Genomic DNA, 15,635 nt, shown 5'->3' on the forward strand with positions numbered 1-15,635 from the left:
CACATGTCTTTTGCGTACAGGGGCCTGCACATCCTAGATACAGCCCTGCATGTTGCTTTCATCCATTTGCATTCAGGCTGTTTGAAAATCTGAGTCAGCCTTGCTGGGTTTTGAACCTTTAGTCTGAATGTATAACCCACTCATCTATCTTACTCCACCCTTTGATACTGGGGTGACCAGTTTTCCATGTGCCAACAACCCCCCGGCACCCGCAACCCACCTGCCACACCAATGAGTTCCAGGCACAGCCCATATGTTACTCTTCTAAATCAATATTAGGGTCTGGGTGCACAGCAGGTAAATGACAGTTATTAATAAAGTAAAATCAATTGTTGCTTAATGGTATTAGTGCTCCAGGTGAAAACTCTTGCTACTGTAAGAGCTGAAAATATGACAATTTGAGCTCATCAGAACCACTGATGAGAAACCTGGTCACTCACATCGAGGTATCACACCTCTTCAATAATGCTCAAATACATGTAAATCTACACTTTACATTATTTACTCATGATCTAGTAAATAAAGAACTTTCAATAGTCTGTGTAAATCATTTCTGATTATATTTCCAAAAATGTTTTAACTTAATTTCATAAAACAAAATGTATCACATAACACACACTCTGGGTTTTTAATGTACTCTTATGTTAGACTGCCCTGAAGAGTTTTTTTTTTCTTTAAATCATTTCTGATTGTATTTCCAAGACAGAGTATTGAAAGTTCTTTATTTAATAGATCACGAGTAAAGAATATAAAGTCTAGATGTACATGTATTTGAGCATTATTGTTGAAGAGGTGCGATGCCTGGATGCGAGTGACCAGGTTTCTCATCAGTGGTTCTGATGAGCTCAAATTGTCATCTCTTCTAAATCAGTCACACTTTCTTTATCCAATCTGTGCCATATAAAGTTAACTGGTTGACCGTCTGTTGTTGTTACTAGTTCTGGTTTATGGGCTAGGTAAAGTATTTCTGTTTCAAGTACAAAAATGATTAGCTTTAAAAAACCTCTGCTATTGATATGATCCCATTATAAGCAAAGTGGCCAGACACTCACTTGCAACAGGAATTACAATGGGGCAAATCAAAACCGAGCGGATAAAATGCACGCTAATCGCATCCTCGGCCACCTCTAACTATGACCAACCTAGGTCCTATTCAGTGACTTGGCACACCGCTACAACCAACCCTCCCACCCGTTTATCCTTTTCTCACCCTTGCCCATGGGGCCATTTGTCTTAAATCTGGCTCTGTCCCCAACCACACCAGGCTTTTAGAATAATTGCTGAGCATTAACCTCCACTGTGAACAATGAACAGTAGTCGGGTGTATTTTGTGTGAATATCAGAGTTCATTTCGATCTTGAGGACTAGGCTTGTAGACCCCTGTTGTAAAGTCCATTTCTCCCCATGGGTACATGGGTGCATTTGCTTTTTTTTTTTAACCTTCTTGCCATTGTTTTATATCTTCTAAGTAAATAAACAAATACATATTAGGTTGCAGTTTTTTATATTCAAAACAAGCGTGAGCAGGAAATCATCTTATAAACTGTGCTCTGAGTATTAACTTTGTTTGGGATGATAAATGTATGTAAATATGTTCTCTGTAAAGCGCCTTGGCTTGAGGCGCTATATAAATAACAAATCATTCTCATTATCTCTGTACCACGACTTTATATGACTGCATTCACTGCTGTTGTTTTTTTTTTGGTTATAATGTTGAATTGTTTAAGGACACAGATTGCTTCTCTCCTTGTCCCCAGGCTCTTCTATGTTGGGGCCAGGGAAGGTCACCTACCTGCCAGTCTGAGCTTAATTCATGTAGACTGCTTAACTCCGGTCCCTGCGCTACTTTTCAACGTAAGTATTGCACCCTCCATTTTTTTTACGCTTCCTTTCCCGGCTAGCTCTGATTCTATTCATCAGAGAAACCTCTGAAATCCAACCTTTCAACACAAATGTCACTGCACAAAGGAGCAATTCGGTTTCTGCTTGAGTTTGGCCAAAGGCTGCTCGCTTCTATTTCAAGCGTTCCTTGTGTTTGGGAGAAACAGACGTTAGAGGTGGTGATCTCATCAAGGATGACTCAGCCTTTCATCCATCATGTGGACATATTTTAGCAGTCATGTATGCTGTATGAAAAAAACAGTTATTAACCACACTCTAGGGACTCAGGCACTTTAAATGCTCTGTACAATACATGTGTATGAATCATGTTCACCTCAAATCCGTATATCACATATTGCCTGTAATACATGATACACAAGTGCTGTGTTTTATTTTAACCGTGACAAGTTGCTTTCGACAATACGCATGCTAACATTGTGCATTAAGTTGCTCTTAGTTCTTCACAATTCTAGCAATAGTTGTACATTTGCAAATGCGAGAGACCTTAATATATGAAAGCTGAGGTAGTCTGGATCAACATGATACCTACACACCTGGATACCATTTTACATTAAAGACTGCAGGGGCAGTTAATTAGCGTCGGGGTAATCGCCTGTCCAAGTTATGTTATCGAGCCCATGGTGAGCACCATAGATTAGGATGGGCAAACATCCAAAGCTGTAATGGCTGCCCATTGTTCATAATGCTATTATTTCTTCATTCTCAACGAATTCTCAACCACTGCGCACCATTTTGCATCAGCCACAGAACGCTGAAAAGGGCAGTTATGGATAGAGATAGAAAGAGGAAATAAGCGGTTTACAAGAGCAAGACTAGAATCGTCGAGTGCCAGGCGTGATGGTATGTGTCTATTGGACGCCGTAGTCATTTATTTATTTTATTTGTATTTATTTACTGGTCATTTGTTAGGCACTTATACAATTAGCAAAACTGTCTCAACGCGCCCACAGGGCAACAGGGTGGGGACATGGGAGGTAGACAATGAATTACAACAACTATAAATAATTAAGTTAATAGAAAGGGAGGGAGAGCGAACCTACTATGCCTTGTGAGTGTTCAGAACGTGCACCACACACTGTGGGTAATAATAAGCAGCGCTCAGATGCCTGAGGGTTCGTAGCGCTAGATAAATGCTAAATTATTATTATTATTAAGTGCAGACGGGACGGGGGTAAGGGATCGGTGCTGGGGCTCATGGAGAAGTGCTCAGGGTGAAGTGCTAAGGAGAGAAGAACACAAGTGAAACCTCCCGTGGGGAGGGTGGGTCTGAGTAAGTGCAGTAAATAGACAGCGGCTGGGATGAGAGATGCAGGGGGTCAGGCCGTGAGGATGCTTAAGGGCCCTCCACATCAGTCACGCTACTGTATGATTAGCAGGGAAGAGAGGTGGAGAAGGAAGAGATAAAGAGAAAGGTCTTGAGGGTTTTTCAGAACTTAAGGACGCAGAGGGAGAGGGAGGCTATTCCACAGGAGGGTGCCCGCCGAGGAAAGTGATCAACCACCAGCTCTCTGTTTAGAAAACCCCGTCACCCACAGGGAGTTGGTGCCAGAGGAATGCAGGAGTCTAGAAGGGGAGTGTTTGGTCAGAAAGCGTTGAAGATACTGTGGCTCCCAGCCCCAGATAGCCTTGTGGATGATACAGAGGGATTTGAATTTAATCTGTGCTGAGACCGGGAGCCAGTGGAGGTTTTGTAGGGCAGGAGAGATGCAGACCCTGGGCTTGAGGCCAAGGATAAGTGTTGTTGTCCTATTCTGGGTTAGCTGAAGGCATCACAGAGTGGAACGAAGGAAGATTAAGGCGGAGGCTATTGCAACATTCAAGTCTGGTGCAAACCAGAGCATGGGTAACATTGAGTCTCTGGGGGGAGGTGAGGAAGGGTAGAGTTCCTTTGAGACGGAAGAGCTGAAAGTGGGACTTCTTGATAATATCCTGAATATGAGGGACGAAGGAAAGGGAGGAGTCGAAGATGACTCTGAGATTCCTAGCTACAGAGGAGGGGGCAGAGCATGAGCCCATGGAGGAAGGCCAGAGTGAAGGGAAGAAGTAGAGTCCAGGTAACCCAGTAGGGAGAATCTCTGTTTTGCTGACATTGAGGCAGAGGTCATTGACAGTGCACCAGGCCTGGATGGCAGTGAGGCAGTCAGAGGTGAAGGAAGGTGCAAGGGCGTCAGTAGGAAGTTTGAAGAAGAGTTGTGTGTCATCAGCGTAGCACTGGAAGTTGGGGGAGAAGGAGGGATGAGGCGTGGCAGCAGAGAAAGGTAAATGTCAAAGAGCCAGGGCGAATGAAAGGAGCCCTGTGGGATGCCACAGTGAAAGAGGAAATAAGGGAGGAGAAAGGGCCCAAAACGGTATTGGAGGTATTATTCCATCCTTGGAGAGTCCTTACTACGGCTTGTGCATTCTATTCGGATATTGATGGCGAGAAGCCATTGATAATCAGTTCTGGAAATGTGAATCATTTACTGGGGGATTCCACAAGTGCCAGCAGTGGAGGGTGGAGTTCAGAAGGGTGCGGGGCTGGCAGTTGCACTCCACCCAACCTCACTATAGGTCAATCATGCAGTCGAGGCAGTTTGCCTCATCTGGCCCCACCCAACCCCTGCCCTGACATCATTAGACAGGCAGCCACACCTAATAATCCTCAAATAGTCTGTGGCATTTGAAGTAAAATCATATAGCTAGTTTGGGCCACATTGCCAAATATATTCACCAAAAGGATGAAAGCAATTGTAACACTGTCCAAAGCACTGGTACAGTGCTTACATGAAAAGCAAAATAAACAAGTATAAATGAAGTCAAATGAATGCTGCAAGGGGAGCTAGTAGCTGCAGAGTATCATGGGCAGGCAGCCAGCGGGCTGCTGAAACACCAAGGCCCTGATTCACACAGCGTTTTCCAGTGGGGTGTTGCCATTATCAAATACTTCTGTGAATTAGGCCCTAAATGTCCACCCAAAAGCTGGTGATCACTCTTTGCAAGCAGGGTTCTAATGAAGAGGAAACAAGAGTAAAAGATGAAACACATTGATATGAAGGTTGCTGGATAGTGCACGAAGCCAGAGGGAGGTGATGGCCTGAAGGCATTTTCAAAAAGGCCCTGACGATGTCCCAGAACAGCTGAAAAGAATCTCTGGCTGTGGGAGTAAATGATTAGTTGGCATTTCCCTACCGCCCCCACATTAGAAGGAGGGACTCAGAGAGGCCTAGTGCTTCGGGGGGAGGGGGGTTATGGTTCTTTGCCACTGTTTGGAGGATGGCAAATCCCATTTTGGCACCTTGCGGCCCCTGCAGGGATATTGATTATTTTCCTATTTTATACCTTTTGTTTCTCCGGGTTTGTGTCTGTGTGTAAATGTCTGGGGCGGAGGTCCTGAACTATGAAGGGCCACTAGCGGATCTACACAATGCTTAAATCGCCCCTCCGCACTTGAATTCCTTTAACCCCTCCCATCTCACTCCTTCTTCCAATATCCCTCCATCTGCCGTTCACCTACTCTCTACCCACTCCCCCTCTATCTGTTCTTATCTGTTACTCCCTCTCTCCATCCCCCACATGATTCATTTTGCTTTCATTTGCTCCTTCCATCACACACTCCCTCTCATCCCTCCTTATCTCTCCACACATCACTCATTCTTTCTTCCTTGCTCGCCCCTTCCCATAACCCACTCTGTGCCTATTTTTGTCCATCTCTTTACATACCTTCCCCTCTCTCTTTCCTTTATTCCTCTCCTTCTCTCAGTGTTTCACTCTTTTCCAGTCTCTTAGGCAGCTTGACACTCCGGTTGCACACAGCGTTCCACAGCAAGTTCATGAACATACCAAGCTATCTTTTTGGTGTTTGAATAAATGGCCTCCCGTTTAAAACAGTCAGGGACATGTGGCCCGGGAGAGGGTGGGGGCTGACTCACTGCTTAAGAGAGAGATAGAGCTAGAGACAGAGGGACAGCAGCAACATCATTGGGGTGGGAAGGAGAGGGAGGCAGATGATAGAGGCAAAGAAAAAGGAAGGGTTTTCAGGTATGATGGATGAACAAAGATTCAGAAAGAAAGAGAAAGTCAGGGAGGAAACAATGGAAATAAAGTGAGATGCAAAAAGTCAAAGCAAGAAAAAATAAATAAATTAAAGAGAAAAAGTAAGAAACAGTGAGCAGCACTTGCTAATTTTGCAAGAAGCAAGCTCACACTTCCCCAAGAAAGAGCCCAGCAGGAGCCAGAAGCTCTGTCTTGCCAAGTGAGCGTGTTGACAGACGCCACGCACTTTGCTTCATTCAGAGGGAAAGAGACACCCTCGTTAATAAACAGCTGTGCTTTGACACAGGAGTCTCTGTACCTCGGAGCGCAGCTGAGGGCTCGGTCATCTAATGTGCTCTGTGCGCTCTAAAAGTGACAGCTCACAGAACAGATGCTATCACAGAGCCCTTAGCTTTGCTCCGGGGGACAGAGATTACAGCGTTAAAGCACAGCTGTGCATTAAGGAGGGAGTTTCTGACCTTCGCAGAGGTAAACCGGATCCGAGATCTGGAGAGACATATTCTGCCGGATCTCGGACCCGGCAAAACCTGTCCCAATGGCCAGTGCTGATAACAATGGGGTAAAGGCATTCATTCAATATGCCTTGTCTCCTCTTGCGTTCCTGAGGTACAGCAATTTGTAGATTGAGGGCTGATTGCAGGGAATCAGTGCTCTGCAGGAGAAAAATCAAACCGCACAGGGACCCAGCACACACATGCCAACACACACCACTGTGTGTGCAGATTCCTGTCCAGTTTGCTGATCCTATCCTGTACAGTTAGGGTACTGCTATACTGCCACAACCGTCAGCACACCCCTTCCATCTGAATAACTTTCTTTGTTGAAGGAAACGGAGAGCAGTGATGGGGGGTCAGCAACAAGATTTGTTACTGAGCCAAGTTGTGGTGCAACTTAGGGTGCAGCACGAAGAAGGCTTTGCCCTCCCTTACATTTCATGATAGTACCGGATTTCATCCCTCCCAATGTCTTTGGTCTGCATCTGCAAATATGCAGTGACTCCCAATGACATCTTCACCATGCACATTGATCTGATCATCCTCATGGTGGACAGCTGATATGACAGATCCCCTTTTAGCCGCTCCACCTCCCCAATGCAATTGATTGAATTGCTTTTACTTTTAGCTGGTGCAGCAAATTCAAACACACTCAGAGAACTTGCACAGATGTATTTATTTATTTATTTATTATTATTTTATTTATTTATTTATTTATTGGTCATTTATAATGCGCTATACACAAGTGTTTCGAGGCACAGCAAGGCGGGGGTGGGGGGGTCAGGAAGGAGAAAGTAGCAATCCTAATAGGCCAAGCAACATTCAGATCGTGCAAGCACTGTAACGGGAAGTGCATGGGGGGTGAGGGTGAGTGCATGAACTGGGCAGAAGGGTCTAAGAGATGGAGAGTTCCAGAGGAGGCCAGGTGTTCAAGGATAGGGGAAGCAGAAGTGAAGGGGTGTTCACAACTAAGTGCAAGTTTAAAATGGCTGGAATAGCTCCAGAGTGGGCAGGCCAGCCAGACAAGTGAAGGAGGGGGAGCCCAAGGGCAAGTGTAGGTTAGGTGATCGAGGGTGGGGCATGGGGTCAGAGAGGACAAGTGCAGAGGTAGACTGGGCAGGGGGGACTTGGTGCCCTATATGACTCTGAGGGAACCAGGCTGCCAGTCGTAGGCAGAGGGACCTTTAGCATTGAAGGGTCGGGGGAAGGAAGAAGAGAAAGGAAGGTCTTGAGGAGTATATGGAATTAAGGAGATCCGGCTCAAGTCTGAGACAGGCAGGGAGGCCATTCCAGAGGGATGCATCTGCACAGGGCCGTTACGAGGGGAGTGCAAGGGAGGCAACTGCCCCGGGCCTCGCGCTTGCAGGGGGCCTCGCAGCCCCCTCACCTCAGGAGAAGGCAGCACAGTCTCCTGTGTCCTTTATTCACACGGGGGACTGGGCTGTCTGCTCTCTGCCCCTGCAATGATTTTGCTCTTTGTTGCGAAGCCGTTTGGCTCCGCAACAAACAGTAAAATAATGGGAGACAGCAGGGCTAAGAAGTGAGCTCTGCTGCCTCCCGTTATTCAGCTGACAACGTAGACATGCAGAGGATTTATCGCCAGCAAAGTTCAAAATCTGCACCCATTTAAACCTAAAAAATGCACATCAATATTTCCAGTACAGTGCAACATTCACAAGGGATTTCACAGGGCTCCCGCTCAGACCCTCAAGTGGCCTTGTGAGGAACCTAGCAGCTACGGTTTAAATCCCTGCCCAACACAGTTTAAAGCACAAACACACCAGAACATTCTAAAATAAACATATAGTGCCTAGATTTCCCAGATTGTGGAGCTGCATTTCCAATCTGGTGAGTAATTATTTGCCAGATCCTGTGTCTGGGAAGATACGTCCCAATGATAGCATTGAGTACATACAGGAAGAAATGCAATATGAGGGAGGACTTGGAGATGTTGTTTAGTTATTTGCCCATCCATTGACTTCTCATGGCCATGCTAAACCCTCTGGCAATTCTCACCCAGTTCCTGCCCTCCCCACCCAAAACACCTCCTCATTGGAACTCTTTGAGGTAGATTTAATCAAGCCTTGCCATAAAACTTTGCCCTCAAAGTATCTGTGAGTGTTTTCTCAAAGGAGTCTTCTGAGAGTTAATGACTTCATTGGAGTTGTAAACACGGAACTGGTGTAAGAAAAATGTCTTAATCAGGTCTGCCTTTGGCCACTCAATTTAAAAACACCCTGCATGTCTTTCGCTGAAGTCCTGTTAAAAACAAGCATTGGCAAAGCCAACAGTTTTGGCTTGTGTATAAATATTAGTTATTTGCCAAGCACTGCTATGAGTTGCTCAGGTACTCAAACCATTTTGCACCGACATTATTAATGGCCAGCTAATACCAATACAGAAGTGCCTTTCCCATGCCTACACAAATGCCCAAACTGTTAGCATTGCTAATGCTCTTTTTGCTTTACTCTTGATGCACAGGACTATGCATCAAGGTTAAAGCAAACATACTACTTGGCTAAATTGGCCCACATTGAATGTAGGCCAATTTAGCCAGTAATAACACTTATGGTACACTGTCAGCCTGGATATACATTCTGTGGCATGGCATTTTTACTGGCTGCGAGTCCGTACATGGTAACAATGGCATATATTGATGCAGCCTGCATGGACATACATGAGAACAACCATCATGAATACATTTTTATACTATCATATATTTTGCGTGGAAAGGCGGCATGAAATGTATTGAAAAATGTTCCTGTGCATGGTTTGTGATTTGCAACTATTGGGATTTTCCATGTGCTTCTATGCAAAACCAATTGCAATCTGTATGGATTTCTACCCAATTTTGCAAAGAAAGTGCTATAAGATGCATAATTATAACCCAATGTTTCTAACATTTTCTTGGGAGTGAGAACCCCACTTCAAGCAACCCTTGTTTGGTTTGGGCTCCCTCACTGTGCTCTGTTGATCCTGCCTAATTGGCACAAACTTTTAAGCCTCTTAAGTTCAGAAATGTACCAGCCTCCACCTGGGCCGGACTGGGAACCAAAAGAGGCCCTAGAAAATATTGTCAAAGTGGCCCAATATTTTGCTGAACGAGCGAGCACAGCGCGTGAACCCAACACACAGTGCATTAGACAGGCCATGAGATACCTGGTCCCACATAAGTCCCTTGGTACGCAATGCAGCAGAGGACAGGATCGTGGCACACCCTGCAAATTCTAGGCACAGAACTGCACTACCACTTGGCTTGATTTGAAAAAGGGTGTAAGGAAACCTGCTATTATTAAGGGTAGGAGAATGAAATTAACAGGAAGAAGGAACACCTGCCCTCCCCTGCTTCCAAGATGGTGCCAACTGAAGGGTATTTCTAGGGCGGGTCAATCCCCAGGCCATGAATGAGTCTGGTGTTGTCTTCCCCAGGACCTACCTCTGGTTCTGTGTTAACTGACTCGTAGCTTGGGTCATTTGATGGGCCAAAATACAGGTAGGCAAATACGAGCTGAAGCTGTTAGGGAAAATGGGCCGACCACCGCTTAGTGCTTCTGGGGCCCCTGACCATGGTACCATTGTCCCCATCCCCTCTCCAAGCCTAGCCCTGGGCTCTGGCAAATGTAGGCCCCCAGGGTGTGTGGTAGTCAATAGTCACATTCTGTGAAGATTTTCATTGGATCTGCTATTTGCGCTCTCACTCTAACTGGCTTTGTGAGGGAAGATGAAAGCTCTGTACACTTGTCCCTCCACATGCTTTCTGTGCCCCAGTCTGTGCAAACAGATAGGAACTATGTGAACATGATTCTGAGGGTCCTCTCAATGGGTTAACGTGTGCAGGGGATAGGAGCTATGTGCAAAGGCCCCTGAGAGTGCTATCAATAGCACAGTGCGTGCACAGAGGTAGAGGCTGTGTGTACAGGCCCCTGAGAGCACACAGACAACAGTACCATGTGTACAGGGTGATGGGGGCTATGTGTAGGCTGTTGAGCACTCTCAATAGCCCTGGGTTAGTAGGGAGGTAAGCGATATGTGTGCTCCCCTGACAATGCTCTCAATGGCTGCGTGTCTTTATAGAGGTAGGTGCTATGTTTACAGTCATGAGAGAGAGCTCTCAAGTTTTCTGTATGAATGTAGGTGCTATGCACACATGTAAGTGCTCTTTTGGGTGAAGGGAGGTAGTAGACATGCATAGAGGTGTGGGACTGCTTGCATGGGGGTCTGGATATGAAGGGATGTAAACAGAGTCCTGGGGTGTTCCTAGTGACCCTGTGTGTGCACGCGTGTAGGAGTCATGTGCACAGGCCACTAATAACTGTGTTGCAGGGTGTGCATGGCAGTAGGTGTTATGTACACAGCAGGACAGTCGCGTGAACAGAGGCAGGCAGGCCATGGGCCAGTGCCACTCCTGTTTGCGCACAATCCACAGTGCACAACGTGCACAAAACTGGTATGAAACACACAGGACGTGATTTAGGCTTGGTGCTCCGGCCAGCTCCTGGGGGTGTTTGGGGGGAGCTTCTGTGCTATTAATTCCCACCAGGCTTTGTGGAAGCACTGCAGAGGTAGGGCACTGGGCACGGCACGTGCATTAGACAGGTCCCTGCATTTGAAACACAGCAGGCAAAGTATGTGTGACAGGGCACAGTGTGCAAAGAACAGGCAGACAATGTGCACAAAGGCCTGCCTCAGACACAAAGTGCAAAGTGCATGGGAGGGCAACTAAAGTGCAATTATGCAATCCTCGCTGTGCAAGGATTGGTCAAAAAGATCACACTGTGGAAAGGAAAGACGTAGGGACACTGAGTAGGTCATTGGTACAGGAAACACGACCAAATGTGTAAAGTGCATTTACTGCATACTATGTTCAAGGACCAAGAAGAATTCGGTCCTGATTTACAAAGTGATTTTCAATGGGGTGTACCCCTTTAAAAACGTTTTGTGATGAACCATTCCCATTGCGTACTAAACAGACTTTGGGACACTGTGTAACGCTAATGCCCACCCATTACTTAGTTATGTGATGCCAACGCATGAATTGCAAAATATACACGCAGTGGGCATGCCTCCCATGATTTGCACCATGCACACAGTGGAAATACACTCCTCCCATATAATTTGCAAAATGCACATTTCGGAAACACACTTAGTAAATGCATATGATATGACTGGTGACATGCACGGACTGCAGGAATATACGGACACCACTCGCTCATGGCCAGTTGCACCCGCGTGCCCTAGTTTCACTGGACCTAGTTGGTACATTTTACTGTTGGCTCTAGAAAAGAGACTGTGGGGGCAGAGGAAGGATCCAGCAGAGAGGAGGGCAGGTAAGCCTGGAGAGGAAAGGAAAGAAGGAGGTAAAAGTACCAGAGAAGAACTAGAAGTGATGGTCACTCAGCAGTGTTACCCAAAATTCTCATCCGAGTCTATCCGTCATCCCCACTGCGACATGGGATGAACAGGCATGTGCTCCTTCAAGTAGCTGACTTTGACACTCCCTTCTGACAGCTGTGGCTCTCCCCTGAACCCTTCAAAATGTGCTCTGCGGAACCTCTTTCGCTAACTCTAACAACTCAAGGACACCACCAGAGGCGTAGCCATGATCGTCTTATAAGTGGGGCTTGAAGCTAATGTAGGTGGGCCCACCGCAGTGGCATGAACATCTGTAAATGCCCAGAGAGCACTGCTGAGTGGGCATTTACAGATTTTGGGTGGGCCTTGCCCACTCAGGCCCTACCCTGTCCACGCCTCTGGACACCACTACAACAAGTGGCTGTGTGGATTGCAAGCTAGAGCCACGAAAACTGTCTACCAAACCCAGACTAACAATATAACCTTATGTCAAAAAACGAAAGTCAGGAAAACAGGGCCAAAATGTGCACATCAGTAAAAACCACAAACAAGTCAAACGAACCTACGAGTACGTTTTAACTATTATTTTACATTGGATAACATGGCAATGCACCCATTAATTTAACAAAGAATGTATGCGAGGAGCAATCTGACCTGGTGTGATAACCCAGTTAAGCAAATGGTGGCCTGATTCGAATCAGTGTCAGTAAATTGGCCATTGTGGATACAGGTGTATCCACAATGATGCTGAAGCAACATAAGCAGATATTATGCATATTTCAAACTCGTTAACATGTCTGCACAAATAACAGCAGCTATACACTTATGTTTCCCATGTGCTTAGGCACAGCTCTCAACCATCTGTGTCACAAAGGTGTGTGAAAACACCCGATTTTGTTTTTGGCGTGTGAGAGGCCCATTGAAATGAATGGGCGTGCTGGAGGCATCGCGGGCGAGTCCGCCGTCTACAAGGCGGGTGACACCTGCCAAAAGCATGTGAGTTGAGAGCTATGGCTTAGGTTTCTGTTAAGTATAAATGTTCTGGGTATTCCATGTACTTGTGTTCGTAGGTTCTTTTGTGAAGGGTGTGATTGATTACTTTTCTCCATGTGGAGAGTAGGTCGTGTTTTAAGTGTTCTTGATGTGACACCACCCTTGTATCAATCAGTGGCATCGGCAGGGTTTTCATTGAACTCTCAACCTTAATTACACTCGTCCAGAGTTCGAAAACATAACGTCCAGTCGCCTATGGGAAGTATTGACTCGGATGAGTGTTTTTTAGATTTCAGATTTTTTTTTTTTTTAGCCAGTGCTTCAGTGAAACGTGCCATTCAGTAGTTACACTACAGCCATATCATAATAGGATAGACCCCGCGTTAAGCCTGCGGGCAGTGGCATTACAATGCTCCTTGTGCGCAACTACACTCAGCAGAATATACAATGGGAGAGAGGGGCACTTGGCACGCAAAAATAATCCTTATCTTTCAGGTAGCAGCCTGGCTGCTGCCCTCAGCCCCAGCCACAGACTCCCTCGAGTCGCCTCCTGCTCCTACTGGCTAGCCGCATCTGATCTGTCGTCAGTCACACGGCACATGACCCCGGCCCTCGCACGGAACTCGCTTCCACTTGGCAGTGTCGGCACATTCAATCAGGGGCACAGTCACACGTGTGTGTGCAGGGCACGTGCGGTTCCCCGGTGCCCAGGCCCTCATGCACAGGCACGGCCAGGCAAGCCGTCAGCCCAGCTTGGAAGAAAAAAGAAAGGCGCAGCGTCTGCCTCGGTCGGTGGTGGCAGCCAGCAGGCAGCCAATTCCAAGAAAACCAACCAGGAGGATTCACGAGACGCTTTGTATCCTTCCGCGCCAAAGAGGCCTTGCGGGCAGAGGCCTACCGGGGGATGTCCCGGTGTCCCGGTGGGGCAGTCCAGCCCTGGCCTCCACTGTACATCATTTGTCACTGTGAATGATTTGTGTTTTAATGCGCACATAGGGGCAGTGTGCTCCTTAATGATATGATATGGCATTTATAACGTGCCTATACACAAATGTTTCTAGGCGCGACAAGGCAAGGAGGGGGAAACAAATGAGTAGGACAAAACACAGATCTTATTAGGACATGTGTCATTCAGATCGCACAAGAGCAGGTAAGGGGGGAGGGGAGAAGTGCCGAGGGTGGGGTAGGATGCAGAAGTGCAGGAACAAAGGAGAAACAAGAATGCAGCCAACAGGTGGCAAGTGTGGGTACTCATAAGTGCAGCCAACGGGTGGAGAATAAGTGCAAGAGAGGGGCTGTAGGGTTACAGATACACAACACAGGTGCAGGGGCACCAAGAGGCAGTGCAGGATTGCAGCAGGACAGGCAGGGACCTGGGCCCGAATTAAGAGCTTGACTAGGTGACCAGTGCATGGATCAGGCAGGTGATCAGCAAGGGAGAGGAAGAGAGATGGCAGCAGCAAAGAGACAGGTCTTGAGTTGCTTCTGGAACCGGAGATGGTTCTGCTCAAGTTTCAGAGAGGCAGTGTTACGCTCACCTGGTATCCACGGGGAAGCCACCCAGCCGCACTGCTCGCTGGTATACTTCTCAGTGATTCCCAGATGTGGTCTGTGGGGAATGTTCTGCCTTGTGGTAGAATTAGGCGTGCTTTCCATCCTGCCTTCTTTGTCGTTCATGGGCGTGTGTTGTCCAGTTACTTCACTGATGCCGGCCTGTTTGATGTCTTTCAGGTAGGTCTTATTGCTGTTCTTTCATATTGTTGTTATTCCTGCATGCCTTTCTTTGTTTAATAATGTCTCTTTTCTCCCTTAGATATGCGGAGCTTCAGTGTGGCGAACTGGCTTTGTTGAGCCTCGCTGGTAACTGATGGCACTTAATGAGCGCTATAATGCGGTAAGTAAGCGCTATGCGCAATGCTGCGATGTCTTGCCTTTGCTAACCTGTTTTCCTTCTTTTCTCGTAGGTCGCGGTATTCTCCCAGCGCATGTGGTATTTCCGGAGTGATGCCAGCTGAGAGGCGACCAGCCAGGTAAGCCTTTGAGCAGATCGTAATTTGCAATGTCTTTAATGCCTTTTTTAATGTTGTCTCTACCTTCCTCTTTCAGGTCGTTCGGTCCGGGAGGCATGCGGATTTGAGGAAGCTCTTCACAGGAGCTGCAAGAAGATAAAGATGAGGATTGCAGGTAAGATGCTGCTGCTAACGGTATTCCTTTTGTCTCCCTGCAGGTTCTGCTTCTCCGGGGCTTGTGGGTATAGCTGGACACGGTGAGCGTCACGTTGCAAACTGCAAAGTAACACGAAGCGTGTTGTCTTGCTCGGGTGTGGTTTAAGTAGCCCCAACAAAGTAGTCCTGGTAAAGTAGTCCCTAGGCCACCACACCCAAAACACTAGACCGCAAAGCCTGGTTCCTAGGAACCAAGCTATGTGGATGCCTCCATGTTGGCTGACAGTCTCAATAAAGTAGTTCCCAGAACACGTCTTTCATGGTGTAATACCCTGGCGCCAGGCACCAGGACTGGCCCCAAGAGGGATTTTGAAGTGGATGCCAGGCCCTAGAGACCCGAGTCCTGATCCCACCTGGCCAATGGGCTTGCCAGTGGGGGTTTGGGACGAGGGTCGTGACATCACTTCCCCCTAAGGCCCCTCCTATGGTGTTCCTTCTGTCTGGCCCAGGTTTAGTTGGGAAGTTCTGATGACATTTCCTGATTAGACGTGGTGCGTGGATGTTCTCACTGGGCTCCCAGGATCTAACTTGTGGTCCGAATCCTTTCCAATCGACGAGATAATATAACTTGGACCTAGAGTATTTAGAGTCCAGGATATCTTTGACTTCGAATTCTGGTTCTCCGTCAATAAGTATG

General features: G+C 47.0%; 1 protein-coding gene across 1 annotated transcript in view; it reads left to right on the top strand.

Moving 5' to 3' along the window:
• Positions 1-15,635, top strand: part of LOC138497698 (Y+L amino acid transporter 2-like) — a 461,544-nt gene that overhangs the window by 331,550 nt on the left and 114,359 nt on the right. The window contains exon 7 of the mRNA XM_069621313.1: positions 1,758-1,854. Within this exon, the coding sequence (XP_069477414.1) occupies positions 1,758-1,854 (97 nt within the window). The remainder of the gene's footprint in view (positions 1-1,757; positions 1,855-15,635) is intronic.

The sequence above is a fragment of the Ambystoma mexicanum genome, chromosome 5q (genome assembly GCF_040938575.1).
Source record: "Ambystoma mexicanum isolate Mex_15411 chromosome 5q, UKY_AmexF1_1, whole genome shotgun sequence".
In the NCBI taxonomy this organism is placed as follows: Eukaryota; Metazoa; Chordata; class Amphibia; order Caudata; family Ambystomatidae; genus Ambystoma; species Ambystoma mexicanum.